We start from the raw sequence: 23,170 nt of genomic DNA, 5'->3' as shown, positions 1-23,170 counted from the left end.
TACAGCTTCTAATGAACACAATGAGAAGTTCACAGTGTGCAGTACAATCAGAGTAAGAAATTTTAGTACAGGAGAGGAGCGTGCGCAATTTTGTAAAACTGAAGGTACGGCTGGAGTTACCATTAAATCAGAAGTAAACCCATCGGCTGTAAACACTTATACAAAGCACTGTATATTTTATAGTCAGTCATTCACCCTTTCCCTGTATTTCAGCAATAAACTAGATGCAAATAATGGCAGTTTTCTGTGACGTGTCCCTTGTATGTAAAATGTGATTCTGAATGTAATTTGTTTGTTTTTTGGATGTGTGATTGACCAATAAATAAAATGAAAACCTGTTTGCAGTTTGTGTCTTACAGACTTCAAAAGCAACAGAGACAACTGTGTGCCCAGGACCACTACCAGCACTGGCTTCTGAAAAGCGTTCTAAATGCTTGGAAAGTAAGTTCGGCCACTGTGTGGGGTACCTCTCTTTGTTTTGTTTTTTGTTAACTTGCGGTTAAGGTTTAAATGCTATTCAAAATTGAATATTAATAAACTCCAGCCCCAGCTGTTTGTCTGTCTCATCGGTTTCTGCATCTGGTGCCTGGTGAAAAAATTTGTTACTCTGTAATTGATATTTTTTTTCCCCTCCCCGCTGTTTGCCTTTGAATTTTAATTTAAGAGCATTGCAGCAGACACCCTTCTTAAAGCAGGCATCGAGTCTCTTAAAACGCTCATCATAGGCGTGCGCACAAGGTGTGCCGGGTGTGCCCAGGCACACCCTAATCCCCCCATGCGCATTAGTGTTATTGTTCTGTGTAGCAACAGGAACATGGGAAAGATCTTCCTCTTACCGGCTCTGCCATAAGAGAAGTGTTTATCCTTTTCTCTTTCACTGTGCCAGCAGGTAGATCAATGTGCCGGGGTCATATATATGTAGATACATACACATACATGTGTGTTTGAGCTTAAGGGTGCACACCCTAATGCATTAGGCTGCGCACACCTATGACGCTCATTGACTGTCTTTGACGCACGTCACTGGTACTGTATTATCCATTTATGCAGAAACAGTATTGTGCTCAGTTGTGCAGTGTGATGTAGGCTGCAAACGCATGTAATACAAAGCATCTGGTTTACTGTCTTTTAATGTTCACATTTAGGCACATCTGCGTGTATTAGTTTAGATAGGCATGATGGAGAAAAATAGATAAAACGAGCAGACAGAATCTGGTGTAGTTCTGCATTGTGACCAATCGGCTTCTAACTTCAGCTTGTTTAGTTAACCCAGCATTTTTCAACCAGGGTGGCTTCAGGTTAGTCTTCAGGGGTTTCTTGGCAAAATTAGTAAACTCTGCTCAACAAATTGTATACAAGCCAAGCTGGTGGATCATGCCTGACTTTTATTTACACAAAGCCACAGGTTTTAATTGTGCACCTCTACAACCTTCCAGCAGCCGCCTTCGTAACAACCAGTAAAGTCATTGGTTGATAAAACACAGGGTGCCTGCACATCATCCTTGTTTGCCCCTCCCCCACCTCTCTCCATCAGAACTAAGGTCACATTAGCTGATTGAGGGAGAAGGGAAACATTGGAGTACCAGCATGCTTTATAAGAATAAATCCCCTCTAACTTTGGGTGTCTTACATGTGTGGATGTTGCTGCATTCTGTAAATCTATTAGTTTCGTTTTTTACATTTACATGACAAAAGGTTGAGAAACACGGACGTGACCTATGAAAGTGAAAGCTAGATGCTGATTGGTTGCCATGTACTGCTGCTCAAAATTTTGACTGCTATAGTCTTTGTAAATTCCTGTCATGGTCTTCTAAATGACCGTAAGTGCCGGTTCACACTGGGACGACTTGTCAGGTGACCTAGCCGCCTGACAAGTAGCGTCCCGTTCTGTACAATGGAACCGTTCTAATCGGAGCAACACAATTCGCTTCGACTTAGAAAAAGGTTCCTGTACGACTTTGGGGGCGACTTGCATTGACTTCTATACAGAAGTCGTTTTGCAAGTCGCCGCTCCTGTTGTGTCCAGGTCGCCTGAGGCAGTCACGCTGCAAGTCGTGCTGTCTCAGTGTGAACTGACACTTAGGGTCGGTTCACACTGGGACGACTTGGGATCCGACTTATACGCCCTCAAGTCGCCCCAAGTCGCCCCAGAAAGAGATTCACATTTAAGTGAATGGGAGCGTCTTAATAGACACTACTGAAGTCGCTCCGACTTCAGAGCCTACTCCCTGTACTACTTTGATCCGACTTCAGCCTATTGACTATCATTGAAGTCGGATCAAAGTCGGATCGCCGTCTCGCATGATCCGACTTCGGCATGCGACTTGTGCTCAGATGATCTTGAGGGGGAACTCCGCGCCAAATTTTAAATAAAAATTCGGCATGGGTTCCCCCTCCAGGAGCATACCAGGCCCTTGGGTCTGGTATGGACCTTGAGGGTAACCCCCTACGCCGAAAAAACGGCGTGGGGGGTCCCCCAATCCATACCAGACCCTTATCCGAGCACGCAGCCCGGCCGGACAGGAATGGGGGTGGGGGACGAGCGAGCGCCCCCCCCCCCCCCCATCCTGAACCGTACCAGGCCGCATGCCCTCAACATGGGGGGGTTGGTGCCTTGGGGGAGGGGGGGCGCGCTGCGGCCCCCCCACCCCAAAGCACCCTATCCCCATGTTGATGAGGACAAGGGCCTCTTCCCGACAACCCTGGCCGTTGGTTGTCGGGGTCTGTGGGCTTATCGGAATCCGGGAGCCCCCTTTAATAAGAAGGCCCCCAGATCCCGGCCCCCCACCCTATGTGAATGAGTATGGGGTACATCGAACCCCTACCCATTCATCTAGGGAAAGTGTCAATTTAAAAAAAAACACTACACAGATTTTTAAAGTAATTTATTAGACAGCTCCGGGGGTCTTCTTCCGACTTTGGGGGTCTCTCCGGTTCTTCTCCGCGCTCTCCGTGTCTTCTGCCGGGCTCCTCCGCTATTTTCTGCTCTTTTGCCGCTCTTTTGCTATAGCGGAGGAGCCCGGTCTGCTGCCTTCTTCTCTTCGGGGGTCTCTCCGGTTCTTCTCCGCGCTCTCCGGATCTTCTGCCGGGCTCCTCCGCTATTTTCTGCTCTTTTGCCGCTCTTTTGCTATAGCGAAGGAGCCCGGTCTTCAATCTTCTGCCTTCTGCCCTCTTCTCCTGATGTTGACACGACGCTCTCTGGGGCTGGAATGCACTCTGAGCGCTCCGCTCTGACTTATATAGGTGGTGACCACGCCCCCTTATGCCGTCACAGTCCCTGGGCATGCTGGGACTGTGACGTTTTAGGGGGCGTGGTCATCACCCAATGACCACGCCCCCTTATGCAGTCATAGTCCCAGCATGCCCAGGGACTGTGACGGCATAAGGGGGCGGGGTCACCGCCTATATAAGTCAGAGAAGAGCGCACAGAGAGCATTCTAGCCGGAGAGAGCGTCGTGTCAACATCAGAAGAAGAGAAGAGGGCAGAAGACGGAAGACCGGGCTCCTCCGCTTTAGCAAAAGAGCGGCAGAAGAGAGCGGAGGAGCCCGGAGGAAGATCCGGAGAGCGTGGAGAAGAACCGGAGAGACCCCCGAAGTCGGAAGAAGACCCCAGGAGCTGTCTAATAAAATACTTTAAAAATCTATGTAGTGTTTTTTTTTAAATTGACACTTTTTCCCTAGGTGAATGGGTAGGGGTACCATGTACCCCATACTCATTCACATAGGGTGGGGGGCCGGGATCTGGGGGCCCCCTTATTAAAGGGGGCTCCCGAATTCCGATAAGCCCTCCGCCCGCAGACCCCGACAACCAACGGCCAGGGTTGTCGGGAAGAGGCCCTTGTCCTCATCAACATGGGGACAAGGTGCTTTGGGGGGGGGGGGCCCGCAACGCGCCCCCTCCCCCAAGGCACCAACCCCCCATGTTGAGGGCATGCGGCCTGGTACGGTTCAGGAGGGGGGGGGGGGGGCGTTCGCTCGTCCCCACTCCCATTCCTGTCCGGCCGGGCTGCGTGCTCGGATAAGGGTCTGGTATGGATTGGGGGGGACCCCCACGCCGTTTTTTCGGCGTAGGGGGTTCCCCTCAAGGTCCATACCAGACCCAAGGGCCTAGTATGCTCCTGGAGGGGGAACCCATGCCGGTTTTTTATTTAAAATTTGGCGCAGAGTTCCCCCTAAAGATTCATACCAAACACAGTGGCGGGGATCCAAGTCGAATCCCCGTTCATTGAAAGTCGGACACATGTCGCAGGGCAAAGTCGGATCCAAAGTAGGACGGCTGTCGTGTTGCCCCAGTGTGAACCGACCCTTACTGTTCAGTGGGTTTTACTGCAGTGAGTTGCTGGCTGCACTTGACTCCTCCCACAGGCCAGTGTAGAACAAGATGGAAAGACCAACAATGGCTATGTGACTTTTTAAAAATTTCTTTACAGTTTTAAAGTCTAACTCCAGGTTTACTATGACTTGTTTGTACCCTTCACTAACAGATGTGCTGTTGGGAATGCTGTTTAATTGTATGTAGCATCAGCTACATACAGTGTACAGTGCTGTTTTTCCTCAACAGTTCAGGGGCTTCCTGTCCTGTTCCCGGGAACAAAACTGAGTTAAGCACTACTCAGCCACTCGCTCACAGGAAGCTTTGTGTTTTATGAATGAATACAAGGCTTTCTCCAATTGGCTGGGGTGGAGATTGTGAAGTTATCTGCCCACCTTCCCACCTCAGACAATCAGAGGAAGCCTCGTATTCGTTCATAAAATACAAAGCTTCCAACAGTGCTCCCAGGAGGCAAATCTGTTAGTGAAGCAATTCGTTTGTTTGGACCAGCTTGGTCCAAATGTACTATTTAAAGTCACTTGGCCATTTAGGTAGAAAACTTTAAATAAATGTTAAAAAAAAGAGAAGAAAGCAAGAGGAGGGGTGTGTACATTTTTAAACTACAATTCTGTTTTAAGTCTGAAAATCAGTGTTGCCAACTGTCTGTAAATTCACAGACCGTTTGTAAAAAATGCATGATTTTTACACCTGTCCGTGAATGTCCATTGTAGATATACAGTGTCCATAAACATGCCAAGCCTAGAGCTGCTCCACCTCTCTTCTGCTTCCTCAGCCAATGGGAGCAGCACTGTGCCCACCCCCTTCTCCAGCTTGCCTTGTTTGACTGCTAAGCGTTAGTGGTAAAGCGGCGCTAATATATACTTTTTAGACGCTGGCAGGTCGCTTTTAACCCCCCCCCCCGCCCCGCGGCCGAAATAAAGGGTTAAAAGCGCCGCTACCGAAGCGCTTTGTCAGCGCTGCCCATTGATTTCAATGGGCAGGAACAATGGAGGAGTGGTGTATACAGCGCTTCTCCACTACCCGAAAGATGCTGCTTGCAGGATTTTCAACGTCCTGCCAGTGCAGCGCCCCAGTGTGTAAGCACTCGGGCTTTCACACTGGGGCTGCAGGGGAGGCATTTTACAGGCGCTATTTTTAGCCCAAAAGTGCCTGAAAAACACCTCCAGTGTGAAAGGGTCTAACAGGAGGAGTCACAGCCTGCAATTGGGAACTGACTTCAAAAGGCAGATTCCTCAGCCCCTGCAATGATCCGCATGAAATCTTTTTTTATCTTACATATGGTCTAAAGAGGGACCGCTTGCGCTTGTCTCTACAGTGTGGGAAACAGAAGGTTAGCAGAATGGCACCAGAGGACAAGATACTTTTTTAAAATCCTTTCATGATCTATCGTGACACCAGGAAGGCTTTTGGTAAAGATCCTCAGCAGGACAGACAAAAACACTGACTTTTCTGTCCCTGCCTCCCTCCTTCTGTTTGTTTTATCTTTAATATAAACATTGCTGGTGTCACAATATAAGGTGACAGGATTGAAAAGGGGGATCTTGTCCTCTGGTACCATTCTGCTATTCATCTGTTTTCCCACACTATAGAAATGAGCCTGGGATCTTGCACACCGACTGTCTGAGCCCATTCAGTTTAATTGCAGCTGAATTTCCTCTGTGCTAGCTTTCAAAGCTTAACCACTTCAGCCCTGGAAGATTTTACCCCCTTCCTGACCAGAGCACTTTTTACAATTTGGCACTGTGTTGCTTTAACTGACAATTGCGCGGTCATGCAATGCTGTACCCAAACTAAATTTGCACCCTTTTTTTCCCACAAATTTTATTTATTTATTTCAGGTACTTATATAGCGCCTTCAATTTATGCAGCGCTTTACATATACATTGTACATTCACATCAGTCCCTACCCTCAAGGAGCTTACAATCTAAGGTCCCTAACTCACATTCATACATACTAGGGACAATTTAGACAGGATCCAATGAACCTACCTACTTTCGGTGGTATTTGATCACCTCTGCAGTTTTTTTATTTTTTGCGCTATAAACCGAAAAAGAGCGACAATTTTGACAAAAAATAAATACATTTTTTACTTTTTGCTATAAAAACAAATGTCTTCATCAGTTTAGGCTGATATATATTCCTCTACATATTTTTGGTAAAAAAAATCGCATGGCCTTTTCTAATTGTAGCCTTGATTCAGACCCAAGCAAACCTATACAGACATGGCGGAGGATGTACACACGGCGTGCAGAAAGTGCCCTTTGCAAAAGACATCAGTAGTATTCACCGTGGCATTGTGCTTCGCCATAGACTCTTTTATTCTGAGTTGTAATTTGTTATATGTGCTTTAGATTATATTTCTTCTTTGCAGCTTTATCACAGAAATACAAAGGACATAATGCAGGCAGTGGTTATTAAAGAGAAGCTGTACAAAGAGGCCATCCTCAGGTGAGTAGTTCTTGTATGTTAACCGCTTCCATACTGGGCCTTTAGTGGAGATATCTGAATGATGTCTGCAGCTACAAGCATCATTCTGCACCGGAAAAACAATAATTTCGGCTGTACAGGCGGCGGGAGGGGGCGAAATTTAAAGGAAAAGTGTACAGGCGGCGGGAGGGGACGAAATTTAAAGGAAAAGTGTAAAAAAAAAAAAAAAAAGCGTAGCCTATGGAGATTTTTAAGTACCGAAGTTTTATTTCAAGAGAGTGCGCAATTTTAAAGCGTGACATGTTGGGTATATATTTACTTGGCACAACATCATCTTTCACATTATACAAAAATTGGTCTAACTTTACTGTTTTGTTGTGTTTTTTTTTTTTTAATTCATGAAAGTGTTTTTTCTTTTTTTCAAAAAAAGAAATCGCGTTTGAAAAATTGTTGCGTAAATACAGTGTGACATTAAAAATTGCAACGACTGCCATTTTATTCCCTAGGGTCTCTGCTAAAATAAATATACATATATATACACATATATATATGTATATGTGTGTGTTTGGGAGTTCTGAGTAATTTTCTAGCAAAAAAAGATGATTTTTACATGTAGGAGAGGAATGCCGGATTTCACCCATTATGGAAGTGGTTAATGGCCTCTAAAGAATCATTTTTTTATTGCTCGCCAAAGGTGCATATTGGTTAACTAGATCTAATGTTGTTTTTATCCTTTTAACAGTTGGGGTTGGGTTGGGGGAAAGTATGGGGCTTTCCTTCATGCGGTTTCTCTTTTGTATGTTTAGTTGGTTTTCTGTTTTCCTGTATACATATAAAACCGTTTCAATTTAAAAAGGGTCAAATATGCAAACATACATTTGAACATTTAATTTGAGCAAGTATATGTAGCATATTTGTTGCACCTTTTTACATGAAATTTGATGATGGTGCATTACATGCAGTTGTGATTTCCAGGGAAGCCCTGCACACTTGGGGAAGTCACACAATGGTCCAAACTAAGGCGAGAAAGCAGACACTCCTTGCTGTAAATCACTACAGAATAACAACACTACGACAGGTACATTGTCATATCTACCTGACCTTTGCATTTTAGTTAATGCAGTCCAAGTGACCTAGCTGATTTGCAGGTTATGTGGGCATGGAGAGATGCAGCATGTGTTCAGGCACATAACAGGGAGCAAACGGCAGAACAAGTGAGAGAAGCAGCTGCATTTCTACAGAAAGGTAAGAATAAATGCCAGAAGAAAAAGCTTAAGAATGTGTTCTGCATAGACCTTTACAAGCTTTTTTTTTTTTTTTTTTTTAAGGGAAGCTTCAACACATGTTCTTGTACTGGAGAAACCACAGCAAAACTACTAAAGATATCCGAGTGAAGATGGAAATGGCAACCAAACACCATGCTAGATGTTTGTTGAGGCAATGCCTAAAACAATGGAAAGTCTATCATTCTGTGTACTGGAGAAAAATGGTTAGTGGAATGGTGGTCTTATATAACTGTAACGTAGTGAACATGCTACATCAAACATTACAAAAAGGTAATTACTGTATTTATTGGTGTATAACACTCACTTTTTCACCATGAAAATCGAGTGCAAATAGTGTGTGCGTGTTATACGCCAATACTTCAATTTTAGCTGCCTTGGAGGGGACAGGGAGGGGGGCGGGACAAGCGCCATCAGATTACATACAGTGAGAATCACCTGGTTACTTGGCGGCCTCTGTAATAGGAAGTCCCGTCTCCTGGGCCGCCATTGGACAACTGTTCTGTCTATCATAGGAAATTCTCACTGTATGTAATCTGTCAGCGCTTGTCCCACCCCCCTCCCTGTCCCCTCTAGGCTGCAGATGGGCATCGATCAGGCTGCACTGTTGGCAATGGTGAGGCTGCTGCATTGAAGCGAATGGTGAGGCTGCTGCATTGAAGGGAATGGTGAGGCTGCAGATGGGCACTGACCCTTATTTTGCTTCAGAGTTCCTTATTTAAAATTTAAGTTTTTTTCCTGAAACTCCCCTCTTAAAATAAATGTGCGTGTTATAAGCCTGTGAGTCTTATACGCCGATAAATATGGTACTTCCAGCAGTTTGCTGGATTTTTCTTTCCTGGTTAAGATACCAAGTAATAATACATTAAAGTGATTCTAAGGGAATAAATAAAACAAAAAATAAAAAAAACAAACATGTTCTACTTACCTGCTCTGTGCAATGGTTTTGCACTGACCAGCCCTGATCCTCTTCTTTTTGGTCACCCGACGGTGGTCCTGGCACCTCCCCCCTGTCGAGTGCCCCAGATAGCAAGCTCGCTCCCGAACTGCGCTTTGTGTCCATTCAAGCACCGGTGCGTCTCAGCCCTGTTCTCTCTCTCTATTGGCTCACTGGCTGTGATTGACAGCAGCAGGAGCCAATGGCTCCCTCTGCTGTGTGAGCCAATGAGGAGAGAGAGACCCGGGAGAGCTGCTGCTCTCATGCACATAACTGAATCTATATAGGCTCAGGTAAGGATAATTGGGGGGCAGCTGCACCCAGAAAGTTTATCAACCTTAATGTATACAATCTAATAATAAGGTAAAAAACCTTGAGCCTTGCAAACTACTTTAATGACAGATAAAGGTAGATTTGCTATTTTTATTTATTTATTTTTTGTCCAATTAGTTTTTCCTCTCACTTGTTGAATATTCTGCAAATCACAGCCAGTGCAAGTCCTCTGACAAATTGCTGTGATATGTGTTGGCCAAAAATTATAAAGCTATGGAAAATCAGACTTTCCAACAATTAACAAGTACTTCTGACGCTCGCTTGTTATCGTTTTAGTATTTAACACCTACATTTCCCAAGTATTAAAAGCAAATCATCCTGTGTATGACTATTCCTAAACCCTATGTCCCATGTGTGGCCATTCCTAAACCTTATGTTCTGTGTCAGGGCTCAACTTTTTAAGTCCTGAGCTACTAGCCAGGCCTTAAGGGTTATTCGCCACCAGTTGCCCCACCCAATCCCTACCATGCACGGCCCCTATACACGCCCCATATGGGAGTGCCCCATATGGCTGGCAGAAACAGAAGTGTACTGAATCCTCCTAAACGATGGGTTAGGATAATAACTGAGACCCGCAAAAAGGGAAGGCAGGAATGAGGGCATCCCATAACCCAGACTGGTATATACGAACACCAGGATCAGAAGGAAGAAAAGAGGTGCTTCCAACCATGTCTGTTCTTGGGGTGTAATAGAATTGCATGTTTACAATGGATAAGCACTGTCGTGGTGTCAATATTTTACTGCAGTTAAATAAAAATTGCACTGACTGCATTTTCTCACCACAGGTTTTGCAGCGCCAACAAAACAACTTCTTCAGACTCCGCCTAAGTAAATCCTGTCTGAGAAAATGGCACCAGATGGTAAGGCGCATCCATATTCCACATTATTAGTATAATTGCACTGTACAGAAGATAGATGTAATTGGCCTTCTTGTGTTACAGCTGGTGGAAAAAAGGTGGCAGGACAAGCAGACAATACAAGCTTTGTGGCACTGGTCTCTTAATCTGCAAGGAAAGGTAACCACCTGTATGCAAATGCAGTAATAAACATGATGTTGACCTAAAGTGTAGTTTATTAATCACACACTATTTTTTAGGTGTTTGATTGTTGGCTGGCCTATGTTCTTGAGCGTCGGAGAAAAAAGCAGCGACTTGCTGAAGCTGTGGAGGTGTATCGAACTGACCTTATGAGGGAAGGAGTTACAAGGATTTTGCGTTTCATGTCTGGAATGAAGCAGTTCAGAGCTGAGCTATCCGCTCGAAATCAGTTAAAAGTATATGCACCTACTGTACTTCGAATTTGAATAATTTGCTTCTCCAAGAATTTGGATTGTACTTGTCTTAACCCCATACTGAAAAGCACACAATTATTTTTTTGTTTTATACTTCCATATATATATTTGCAAGATATTTTGTGATGCTATTGGTAGGGGTACACTAAGTGACAACTGTTAAAAAGATAACAAATGTGGGACATTTATAACTTTCCTGTATTAGAAATGATTGACCTTACCACAAGACTACTGTGCTCCATTTAACTTATGTAGCGCTGGATTGTGAGAAAAAGCGCATATATTGATATATGCGAATATACTAAAACCCGTAAATTTAAGAAGGCTGTATGTCACTATTCTAAAGTGATCAAACACACATGTGTGGCTCTAAAAAGTGTTCAAATAAACCTATATAGGTTTATGAACAATGAATAATATGAACAAATACGTGTATATGATGTGGATATATTACGTGAACTAGATATCAACGTAAACAACAAAGATCAATACCGTTATGATTGGCAATATGTAATTAAGAAAATATGTCAACCACTTGATGTTGATTATTCCAAAAAAACTTTGTAATGCTTAACAATATTATAATTATTAGTTAATCATATGCTAAAAACAAAAAACAAAAATACCCAGATATAGTGAAAAATAAATAAATAAAGGAGTGGAAAAGTTAGAACCACCCAAAAAGTTCATATACTACAAAATAAGTGTAGAGTCCCAAACTTGATGAAATTCCAGCATATATTTCAATTCAGTGTTCCACTGCAACTGTAGCCCACCACCAAGAGAATAAGGCTGGAGGCTTACCAGACAGCCTGCGACCACCCTTATTCAGGGGGGTCTAAACAGGCTCAGTAGAGATGTATGGGTCCAGTAGATCTCACCTAGAAGGGCTCCATAGGCTTTACACAGGAAGATATTACTTGTGGTCACCGGATACTTTCCAGAGGTGTTCCTCGCTTGGCAAATCGAGGGGTTCCAGGCAAAGTACAACAGTATTGTCAGCAGGTGCCCCAAAAAGAAAAAAAGGACTCCGATAGTGCAGACCAATCTTACTGCTTTATTTAAAAGGATGCCATCAAATATATATAAAAACAAAACTTCTGGCAGGGGATGGTCCAGGGGATTGGTCTGCACTATCGGAGTCCTTTTTTTCTTTTTGGGGCACCTGCTGACAATACTGTTGTACTTTGCCTGGAACCCCTCGATTTGCCAAGCGAGGAACACCTCTGGAAAGTATCCGGTGACCACAAGTAATATCTTCCTGTGTAAAGCCTATGGAGCCCTTCTAGGTGAGATCTACTGGACCCATACATCTCTACTGAGCCTGTTTAGACCCCCCTGAATAAGGGTGGTCGCAGGCTGTCTGGTAAGCCTCCAGCCTTATTCTCTTGGTGGTGGGCTACAGTTGCAGTGGAACACTGAATTGAAATATATGCTGGAATTTCATCAAGTTTGGGACTCTACACTTATTTTGTAGTATATGAACTTTTTGGGTGGTTCTAACTTTTCCACTCCTTTATTTATTTATTTTTCACTATATCTGGGTATTTTTGTTTTTTGTTTTTAGCATATGATTGACTAATAATTATAATATTGTTAAGCATTACAAAGTTTTTTTGGAATAATCAACATCAAGTGGTTGACATATTTTCTTAATTACATATTGCCAATCATAACGGTATTGATCTTTGTTGTTTACGTTGATATCTAGTTCACGTAATATATCCACATCATATACACGTATTTGTTCATATTATTCATTGTTCATAAACCTATATAGGTTTATTTGAACACTTTTTAGAGCCACACATGTGTGTTTGATCACTTTAGAATAGTGACATACAGCCTTCTTAAATTTACGGGTTTTAGTATATTCGCATATATCAATATATGCGCTTTTTCTCACAATCCAGCGCTACACTGTTTGTTTTTTATATTGTTTAGTTTGTATGCCCCTGTATTTGGGTTATTGTGTTTTAGCTGCAGGATTTCCTTCACGGTTTTTTATCATTAGTTCTCATATTCATATTGAACACCGAGCGCAATTTCTTTTCCCCCATTTTTCCATTTAACTTATGCCTATGGATCTCAGCTCATCTGTGACCTAGATACACTCTGTTTCAAAATGATATTTGCTTATTTCTTGTCTCTTAGACAGTATATACACAGAATCGGGCAGTTCGTCGCTGTGCCATGATCTGGAAGGATAAAGTGTTTAGGAAGCCGCTGCAGATTTCTGTTCAGAAAAAGAAAGTGACTTTCCAGGTGCCATTTCATGATGTACCTTGTGAGGAAGAGGTCTGCTCACCTCCTTCGAAGATTTCCTTCCCATGTCCTACAGGCAATGCTCCTCTTCTATCTAATGTGCAACCCATCCTGAGCACAATGTAAGTGGTTAAAAATCACCGACAATCCTTTATAGTGTATTCAGAATTCTCTACACAAATTTATAACAATTAAAATGTTAGCTTTGCTTGAGAGATGCCAGGCATAGACAAAGCTTTGAAAACTAGGGAAGCCCTTCACACTCCTAAGGGTGTTTTTTTTTTTTTTTTCTTTTTGGTTTTATAAAAGTAGCAAGATTTGGCAATTCAACCCCTTACCTCACTTATACCATATCCATCATCTTTCCTTTTTATAGAAGTGCAGTGAGGTCAGAGCGCCTAAAGCCTCGCACTCCAGAATTCTTGTTGCACTCCTTGGAAAAAGAAGGGCTTCTGGCTGCCATGTTTATGGATGCCAAAAACCTAGACTTCGGTATACAAAGGTGAGTCATGGGCTTAATTTATGTAAAAAGTATGTGTAACATTCATAACTAAATGAGTTAAATAAAAAAACTGTTTTATGCAGTGATCCCAGTGCCACGGACAATTTAAAGAGTTATTCATCAAGTCAAGCTTTAAATTCAGATGATGAAATTCAGCTAGAACTGAATTCAAGAAGTTCTGCTCAAGAACCACAGGAAGCTAAATGTGTAATTATGGCCCATACTAATTGTCTTCAAGCATCTTCATGGATCTCTCGTGGTCCTTTATCAACTGTACCTCAGACCTGCTCACTTCTGAAAGTACCAATGGCAATGCCAGAACTGATGCCCCCTTCCTCCTTCAAGCCCCGGGATCAAACACAGGTAAATATTGTAAGGGGTAATTGGCTGGGGAATTCACTACCAATTTTGAGAGATTTCTCGACCCATAATTGAATTGTTCACCTTTTGGGACCTGACTGAAGATGTTTCTCAGCTTTGTACAAGGAAAGATACTTTCCTTTTCTGTAAAGAAAAGGCATAGAATCACTTTTTTTAGTACTTGCACATTATAGTTTGCCTTTCATTTACTAGAAGATGTTTGGATGTACCTCATTACATTTTTTCTTTTCTGTGTTCACTCCCCGCAGAGCACGGCCTTACCCAAATTGTCAGAGAAGCCAGAGATTGGGATGCAGCCTCACTTAATACCTGTTTCAGACTACTCCGGCCAGCTGCTATCACCAGCTGACTTCCTTCTGGGCAAAGGGAAAATGCCACACTTAACCAATACAGGTGAATAAACATCAAATATAGACTTATTTGAGCACATCTTAAACTATCCACACAAATGCATTGTTGCTACAGCCATCAGAAAATGGTGCTCAGTATGTGATCATGATGCCATGATTTTGGTGGTGAAAGAGTGGGTTGAACCAAATGTTTTAGTACGCCAGCTTATATCAAATGGCTGTAGGCTCATTAATATTCCTTCTGCACAGCAGCCAGCAGTGTCACGCAAATGTTCAATGTAGTTCTGTCAGCTGTAAGGAAAAAAAAAAATACTTGAAGAGTATGTTCATATTGTGTGTCTTTATGCAATGGCCACTGAAAATGTAAATATTTTGGAATAACTCCTTGTCTACCAAGGTGCATTTATAAATTTCTAGCATTCAGGGGGTTGGTACTTTTTTTTTTTTTTTTCAGCTGGTGACCGGCTGTCGTGTAAAAGTGATTTCCCTCTCAGTACTAAAAAGTGCCACCTGGTGCAAAATCACAGTGAACTTCTGAGCCAGCGTTCATAAGTCTCAGTTAACTCTACATTGATAACCTGTAACATGGCATACCCTAGTTTTATTCCATCTGTTCCCCAATCTCCACTGCGATGAATGAGCCCGAAAGCGACAGGCATTTCACTTTCGGGTTCAGAACTGTCATTCCTGGCTGCTGTAGCCAGGTAAGAAGACAAGCACGATTAGCGAATACAAGTGTGCACGTAGGGCCTACACATGTATGTAAACAACAATTGCACGGGGAGCATGTCCGGATGTGAAGCAGGTTGGATGAGCAGTAGCAGAGTTCCGCTTCTTTAGCATCCTTTTACCTATCCTGCCGTCGTGGTCGGTTTCTCTCATCTTACCTACGAGTTCCCGAAGGGCGCCTCACCGTTCCTTATCTGTTCCCACTCTCCCAGATGGCTCCGGGTAAGAGGAAATACGGTAAACACGCGGTGCCTCAGGCCCACGTTCCTCCTTCGGCGGCTATCTTGCCAGCGCGCTCTGCCCCCTCCTCCACCCTGTGTCGCAGCAAGCACTCAGACAGCATCCACGGGTATGGGAGCTGCAGAGCCCTCGATGGCAGACCTAATGGCGGCGATCACATCGCTGAAGGAGACGGTTACCTCCAAGATCGACATGGTGACCACGGAGTTAGTCTAATTAGGCACGACATGGATAAGTTCCGGTCCCGGATGTCGGAGGCAGAATCACGCATTTCCCAGGTCGAGGATACGGTGCGGGAAGACTCCAGGGATTTGAGAATCCTTCAAAAGCAGGTGCAATCCTTGCAGGAAAAAAACGTGGACATGGAGAATAGACTCAGGCGTAACAATTTGCGGGTGGTGGGGCTCCCTGAACGGGCTGGGAGCGCCACTCCTGCTGAATTCGCTGAGGGGTTCCTCACCACCCTGCTAGGCCTCAAAGATCTTCCTCACACATTTGTAGTGAAGCGGGCCCACAGGGTCCCCACTACCCCATCCATCCCTGGAGCCCCGCCTAGACCCTTTCTGATCAAGCTCCTGAATTGCCGGGACAGAGATAGACTGCTGGCAGCTGCCAGAAATGCTGCGGAGCTCTCATATGAAAACTCCAAGATCTCTTTGTACCCTGATTATTTGCCTAAAGTTCAACAACGCCGTTGCACTTTCACGGAGATCCGCAAACGCCTTTGGGAGAACGGCCGGAAATACAGTCTCCTGTATCCCAGCAAGCTCAGGGTGGTGGATGGGAGTTCCACCCGTTACTTCAAGAGCCCAGCTTCAGCTGACACCTGGCTTAAATCCTGCTGATCCATCTGAGCTCTCTACACCGACTCACAACTTCGCCTTGGACAGAGGCTCCAGATCCTGGGATCCTTTTGGCCACATGCTCCAGAAGCGGTGCACCTCGTCTACAAACACACTGCCTAAGTGAACCCAGTTTTCCCCTCGCTCCCCCCAAGTTTGGAACTCGCCTCGGCCCTGTCAAGGCTTCCCCGAGGACTGCTTCATCTACCACGGCCTTGTGTGCAGGGCTTCCAGTGGTCCCAGTGACCTGAAGGTTTCACCTGGTTGGCAGTTATGGGAACAAGCCCTACGTCAGTTTTTTTGACCCCTGTTTTTGGCCACCGAGCTAGGTTTGTATGGTGTATGGGTAGGGTGTTATGTTTTTTGGGGAGAGGAGATTTTTTTTGTTTTAAAGTTCTACATGTATATGCTGCTGCTCAAACGTTCCTTCAGCTCAAGAATCAAACCACTGTTTGTACTAACTATGGGTATTTTAATATGCACTGGCTTGCTGGTCTCATCCTACTCCTGTCCCCCCCTGGCATCCCATGATGGCTAATTCTGACACTGAGTCCCTGAATATTTTGTCGTGTAATGTCAGGGGGCTCAACTCCAGGTATAAAAGGTCATTACTGTTCCAATATTGGAAACTGCACAATCCCCATATAGTGTTGTTACAGGAGACACACCTAACGGTAAGTAGGGTCCTGGCTCTAAAGGGGGTCTATCCTTGGGGTGTCTATTCTGATTAGCAAATGCATACCATGTGTGATTCAAGATGTTCATTTAGATCCCCAAGGGAAATATATTATGTTAATATTGACCATCTACAATAAGAAGTATATTATTGATGTATATCTGCCTCCCCCTAGTCAAGTGCGGGTTCTGTACTCATTGTATGAGAGGCTGGCTCCACATTGCCCAGCCCAAATTCTGCTCATGGGTGACTTCAACGCCACATTATCACGTGACCTGGATAGACCCTCCCCTCAAACCAATTTTAACCCAGACCTGGGCTCACGCCACGGAATTTACTGAGATATGGAGGTGGCTGCATCCCCAAGATAGAACCTACTACTGCTTCTCTACCACCTTTAAAACCTCCTCCCGTATCAACTTGGCATTTGCTAACATAGCCCTTCTCAATGACATTCAAGAGGCATGCTACCTTCCCTCTGGCCTCTCTGATCACAACCCGCTCAAATTGACCATTAGGACTACCAGGTCATGTAAATGAGCCCTTTGGAGGCTACAACCCCACTGGATTAATAATGAGTCAGTCCACGACAGAATTCCCCCTAAGCTACAAGAATATTGGGCACTTAAAGCGGAGTCGGCGGCCTCTCTGGAGGTGACTTGGGATGCTTTCAAGGCTCACAGCAGGGGGGCAATATATCTCTGTTGTGGCTGCGGTGAAGGCGGAGCTTAGGGATACGGTCTCTACACTGCAGCACAGAGTTGACCTTGAGCCAATACTCTGCCTCATCTACGGTTCCGAACTTTGACCATCTCTCCTCACTTAGGAGAGAATTGCATCTTCATATCTCTGAAACCACTAGGAGTGGCATACAATCTAGCAGACGGGAGTATTTTGAGCATGGGGACAAAAATAGCAGATTGCTGGTGCTACTTGCGCAGCAGGATAGACCCCTTGCGGTTATTCCTGAAATCCTCACGACAGGTGGCGTGATGGCCACCACGCAGGAGGACATCCTGAGTTCACCACATTCTATACCACACTGTACACTTCCTCATTACCGGAGAATTTTGACCCTGCACCTATGACTTCTATGTTGAACACTCTGGCGTTGGGATGGCTTTCTGACACTGAAAGGAGCTTTCTAGTCTCAGAAATAACCCCAGAGGAAATCACATTCGCCATACAGTCTTTCCCTGCAGGTAAAGCCCTGGGGCCGGATGGCCTGTCCCTGAAATATTATAGCGCCCACACTGATCTGCTTGCTCCCAGACTGGCAAAGCTGTTTCAAACCTGTTTACAAGCGGGTTCTTTACCCCCTTCCATGAAAGAAGCCCATATCATTCTCATACCAAAGCCCAACAAGGACCCAAAGCTGTGTGCCTCCTACAGACCAATTGCACTCCTCAATTGTGATCTGAAGATAATTACTGGCCACCCGACTAAAGTTATAAAATCCCTTGTAGACCCCGATCAAACGGGCTTTATGCCCGGTAGGTCCACGGACGTCAATATACGCAGATTATTCTCTAGCATACATGCCTCACACACCACTCAGGGTGCCAGAACTATTGCCACCCTGATTTACTGCTCTTCCTAAATGATGCCGGGGCCTCTCTGCAGGGCACCCTCAAAATCATGGACACCTTTTTCGCATTCACGGGTCTGAGGGTGAATTGGCACAAGTCCCAGCTGTTCCCAGTGGATGAGGAGGCTAGATCCTCCTTTCCCCCTCTCTCCCGTTGCAAAGGGTAAATCATTTTACCTATTTGGGTATAGTCATCTCGAAACAGACTGGGGATTTTGTGCAGCTTAACCTTGACCCTGTGTTGGCTGGAGTAAAGAACAAACTGAAGGCATGGAGTATTCTACCCCTTTCCCTCATTGGGTGTATTAACTTGCTAAAAATGAAAGTCCTCCCTAAGTTCACATACATCTTTAGGAACTTCCCACGGTGGCTGACCAAAAAATTCTTCAATTCTATTAAACAACTTTTCACCTCCTTCATTTGGGGGCCCAAACCACCTACGTACAAATATAGCATCCTGACCAGGCCTGTGGATAGAGGGGGGGTTGGCTCTTCCTGACTGCTACAAATATTAGTTGGCCACCCAGCTAGTGACCGCCCATTGGTGGCTCCAGCCCGATTTGACTTATTCTGCAATGGTGCTGGAGGCGGCTATAGTTGGGTCCCTGGAGGCCTTGCAGGGGCTGCTGTTCAGGGGAACTAAATCCCCACACCATCTCACTCCTTCCATGCGCACCACCATACAAGCATGGAAGGTGAGTGAAGCCCTGCGGGTGCCCCAACCTAACTCCTGGTCTCCACACACCCCACTGTGGCTGAACCCTAACCTTTCGCAGTTCAACCCCATCCCTGATCCACAGGCCTGGGCCAAATATAAAATGGTGAAACTGGAACACATCATCACTAATAAGGAGCTGTCCCCTTTTCACACTCTACGAACCAAATTCAATGTACCTGCCCATGCACATTAGATACCTTAAGATTGCTCATGCCTATAGGTGCCAATTCCTGGGTCAACCAGTTGAGTTATCATACTCAGAGCTTGAGTCTACCCTCCGGGTGAAGGACTTGGAGAGACCCAGGTCTATGGGTCCCTACTCATTGCTGCAAGTCCCGAGTTGTCCTCCCTCCGCAGGAAATGGGTGGGGGACATCCCGGAACTGGATGATGATGACTGGAGAGAGATTTGTAACTTTCCCTTCTCCCCTCTGGTCTCAGCTCAGATTGACAATATATCTGAGTATGCATTGGGCCCAGGTGTAACTGTCTTACCTTATCCTGATAACACTAGTTTAAGCACAGGTCCCCCTGAACCAGAACCTCTTCCCTACATTGGGGTAGTAGTTTGTTAAGTTGAATTTAGAATTTCAAGTTACAGTATGTTACTGTGACTTTAAGTTTTGCCCCTGTGTGGGCTACCATTGTTTTGTATAATCTGGAAAATGAAATAAAGATTAAAAAAAAACAAACAGTTGCACCACATGTGTGAGGTATGGCCGTGAATGTCAGAGTGAGAGCAGTAATTCTAAGGTCATGGTTTATCTCTAAATTGATAACCTGTAAAGTATCGCCTATGGAAAGTTTCAGGTACTGTCGTTTTATGCCATTTCACAAGCACACAATTTTGAGTCTTGATATGTTTGGTATCTATGTACAACCCCAATTCCAAAAAAGTTGAGATGCTGTTTTTAAATCTATTTAAAAGCAGAATGTAATAATTTGCAAATCTCATCAAAATTGCCTTTTTTTTTTTTTCCCTGACCGGCGCACGCCGATGTACGTCGGCAGAATGGCACGGCTGTGCAAATGAACTTACAGGTATGTCCATTTGAATTCCCCGCCGTGCCATTGCGTGTGCGCGCCGGCCGGGAGCTCCGTGAGTCGGGTTGCGCGGACTCGATCGCCGCGGGGATACCTGCGATCGCCTCACTGAGAGGGCGAACGGGGAGATGCTCATGTAAACAGCATCTCCCCATTCTGCCTAGTGACAGTGTCACTGGATCTCTGCTCCCTATCATCAGAGCAGAGATCAGCCCATCCCCCTACAATTAGAATCACTCCCCTAGGACATACTTAACCCCTCCCCGCCCCCTAGTGGTTAACCCCTTCACTGCCATTTACACAGTAATCAGTGCATTTTTAATCACACTGATCGCTGTTTAAATGACAATGGTCCCAAAAATGTCCGACATGTCCGCCATAACGTCGCAGTCACAATAAAAATCGCTGATCGCCGCCATTACTAGTAAAAAAAAAATTATTAATAAGAATGCCATAAAACGATCCCCTATTTAGTAAACGCTATAACTTTTGCGCAAACCAATCAATAAACGCTTATTGCGATTTTTTTTTTTTTTTTTTTTTTACCAAAAATATGTAGAAGAATACGATCGGCCTAAACTGAGGAAAAAAAATGTTTTTTTATATTTTTGGGGGATATTTATTATAGTAAAAAATAATGTGTTTTTTTCAAAATGGTCGCTCTTATTTTGTTTATAGCGCAAAAAATAAAAATTGCAGAGGCGATCAAATACCACCAAAAGAAAGCTCTATTTGTGGGAAAAAAAGGACATCAATTTTGTTTGGGAGCCACGTCACACGACCGCGCAATTGTCAGTTAAAGCGACGCAGTGCCGAATCGCAAAAAACGCTCTGGTCAGGAAGGGGGTAAAATCTTCTGGGGCTGAAGCGGTTAAACATTTGTTATGTAAAAAAAAAAAAAAAGTGGTTTGAGATTTGCAAATCTTTTGCGTTCTGTTTTTATGTAGATTTCATAAAACATCCCAACTTTTTAGGAATTGGGTTTGTATTCAATGCAACCCCCATCTTTTTATTTTACGGGAAAAAAAATGATTGTGTTTTTTTTCTTTTAGCTTTTCTTATGAGGAAATAGTCCCAAATGAGAAATACATTATGACATCTACCAATTGGTGGAGTACTCTCTGACACTGTAAGCACTTGTGTTGACAGGCTTTAGCCTTGTGGCAATGACCTCCATGTGAGGCACTTCTGAGATCATTCAGAATTCATTCACAGGTGCATATCATCTGTATTTAACCTGTTTTTTAATAGTTGACAAACTTTAATGTGGGAGGAGGAACAACACAAACAGATTACACCTTGATTCTAGAAAAAAAAAAAGTGTTGAAAGTGCGGTATACAATATCTGTTCTACATCAGCTAACTGCCTCATTTTCATTTTTTTGTCCTTGTGTTCAGCAAAGGAGACCATTGTTCAAGAAGAAGGGTCGAATGTTTTGCTAAAAGAGGAAACACAGATTGCTGCCCTTCAACAAGAACTTGCTCATATTTACTACAATATGCAGAGATACCAGGGGCAGAAAGAGGAACTCAAGTAAATATACATAGCTTATACCAGAAATTGAACTGTTAATCCTTATGAATTGAGTGCTAGTAAAATCTCCTATTCCTTTTTCAGAGCCTGGCAGAGGCATGCCCATGTGTTAAGTAGATGGGTGGAATCTGGTGACCCTGGGGAAGATTCTGCAGAAAAAGAAATGGCTAAGGAAATAAAGAATGAACTACAACAGGTACTAAAATTAATGGTTCGGAGATTTTGCCCATCATCATCTGGTTAAAAGAAAAATTTAACTGAGAATATTTGTATGCTGCTGAAATTACTCAATGCCCCTTTGATATGTAAATCCAAGGGCTCCAATACTTTAGACATTTAACAAGTATACATATTAGGAGTTTCGTCTTTCCTCTGACTTCACTAGCTGCATGCCTATTCCAGGTCAGTTGTTCAAAGTATTGAGGACAGAAACCTATCTGGTGGTCAGCAATAACAACCTTCATATTTCTCTAAATACAGTTTAACAGCAATTAAGCAAATTTGAAATATGTTTTTAGGCAGTTAAAGGAGAACTAAACCCTCCTATTCTATGCAGCTAAGGAAGCAGCCATCTTAGCCTCTGATCTGCATTTGCCATGGTGTTGCACACAGTTAAATGGGTGAGTTTAGTTTGACTTTAAAGTAGGAACTAAAGGGAGTGAGGGAGGGTTATAATCCCGGTCAGGTTTTGTTTTTTTTTGCCAGCTGTGTCACATTGGGGGGGATTTCCTTTCACTTCCTGTCCCATAGCCAAAACAGGAATTGATGGGAAATCCCTTCAAAGCGAAGGAATGGTTGTCACTATGATCAACAGAACTGCATCCCCAATTCCTAAAAGGTTGGGATGCTGTGTATATCCATAAACACAGAATGCAAATCTCATAAACCAATTGTTTTTTCACAATAGAAAATACAAAACATAAAATATTTAAATTGAAAAAATGTACCATTTTAAGAAAAAAATAAAGGTAATCTTGAAATTGATGGCAGCAACGCATCTCAAAACCGTTGGGACAGGGCCATGTTTGCCATAGTCTAGCATCCTTTTTTTTTTTTTTTTTTTTCTTTTAAAAAGTGTTACTAAACCTAAAAACATTAATGCATTGTTTGTATTAACCACTTGCGGACCGCTCACTGTGGATATACGGCGCTACTTTGACGTTAAATACCTTTGTCATGGCAGCAGATAGCTGCCATAACCCTGGTATTTTTATTTGCGGGGGGCGCTCCACTTTACGATAAGTGGTCTCTGCAGCGAATACACCGCAAGATCACTTTTATGGGCGGTGGGAGAGGTGCCCCGCTGCTTACCAGAGCTGTTGGAAGCAGCGGAGACGATCCGGTCCTGTGGCCTGATGGGCAGGAAGGCGAGTGAGGGCATGATGGAAAAGGGAAAAAAATACTTTTTTTTTTTTTTTCTTCTTTTGCTTTGAAGTGTAAATGTGAGGTCTCTTTGACCCCACACGTGGGATATCGCCACGATCTTTAGAGCAAGAACAATAATTCTAGCACTAGACCACCTCTGTAACCCAAAACTGGTAACCTGTACACATTTTTAAACGTTGCCTATGGAGATTAAGTGCCAGAGTTTGTCGCCATTCCACGAGCAGGTGCAATTTTGAAGCCTGACATGTTGGGTATCAATTTACTCGCGTAACAATATCTTTCACATCTTTCAATATAGAAATAAAATTGGG

General features: G+C 43.9%; 1 protein-coding gene across 2 annotated transcripts in view; it reads left to right on the top strand.

Moving 5' to 3' along the window:
* SFI1 (SFI1 centrin binding protein) overlaps positions 1-23,170 on the top strand; it is a 91,500-nt gene that overhangs the window by 64,100 nt on the left and 4,230 nt on the right. For both annotated transcript variants that reach the window (XM_073629260.1, XM_073629259.1), the window contains 14 exons: positions 346-441; positions 6,706-6,782; positions 7,737-7,839; positions 7,910-8,006; positions 8,090-8,250; positions 10,100-10,174; positions 10,256-10,330; positions 10,411-10,587; positions 12,760-12,992; positions 13,247-13,372; positions 13,456-13,735; positions 14,002-14,146; positions 21,338-21,473; positions 21,558-21,669. In XM_073629260.1, coding sequence (XP_073485361.1) covers positions 346-441; positions 6,706-6,782; positions 7,737-7,839; positions 7,910-8,006; positions 8,090-8,250; positions 10,100-10,174; positions 10,256-10,330; positions 10,411-10,587; positions 12,760-12,992; positions 13,247-13,372; positions 13,456-13,735; positions 14,002-14,146; positions 21,338-21,473; positions 21,558-21,669 — 1,893 coding nt within the window. The remainder of the gene's footprint in view (positions 1-345; positions 442-6,705; positions 6,783-7,736; positions 7,840-7,909; positions 8,007-8,089; positions 8,251-10,099; positions 10,175-10,255; positions 10,331-10,410; positions 10,588-12,759; positions 12,993-13,246; positions 13,373-13,455; positions 13,736-14,001; positions 14,147-21,337; positions 21,474-21,557; positions 21,670-23,170) is intronic.

This window comes from Aquarana catesbeiana, linkage group LG01, assembly GCF_042186555.1.
Source record: "Aquarana catesbeiana isolate 2022-GZ linkage group LG01, ASM4218655v1, whole genome shotgun sequence".
NCBI lineage: Eukaryota > Metazoa > Chordata > Amphibia > Anura > Ranidae > Aquarana > Aquarana catesbeiana.
The sequence above is the reverse complement of the archived record's forward strand: the minus strand, read 5'-3'. Positions and strand labels throughout refer to the sequence as shown.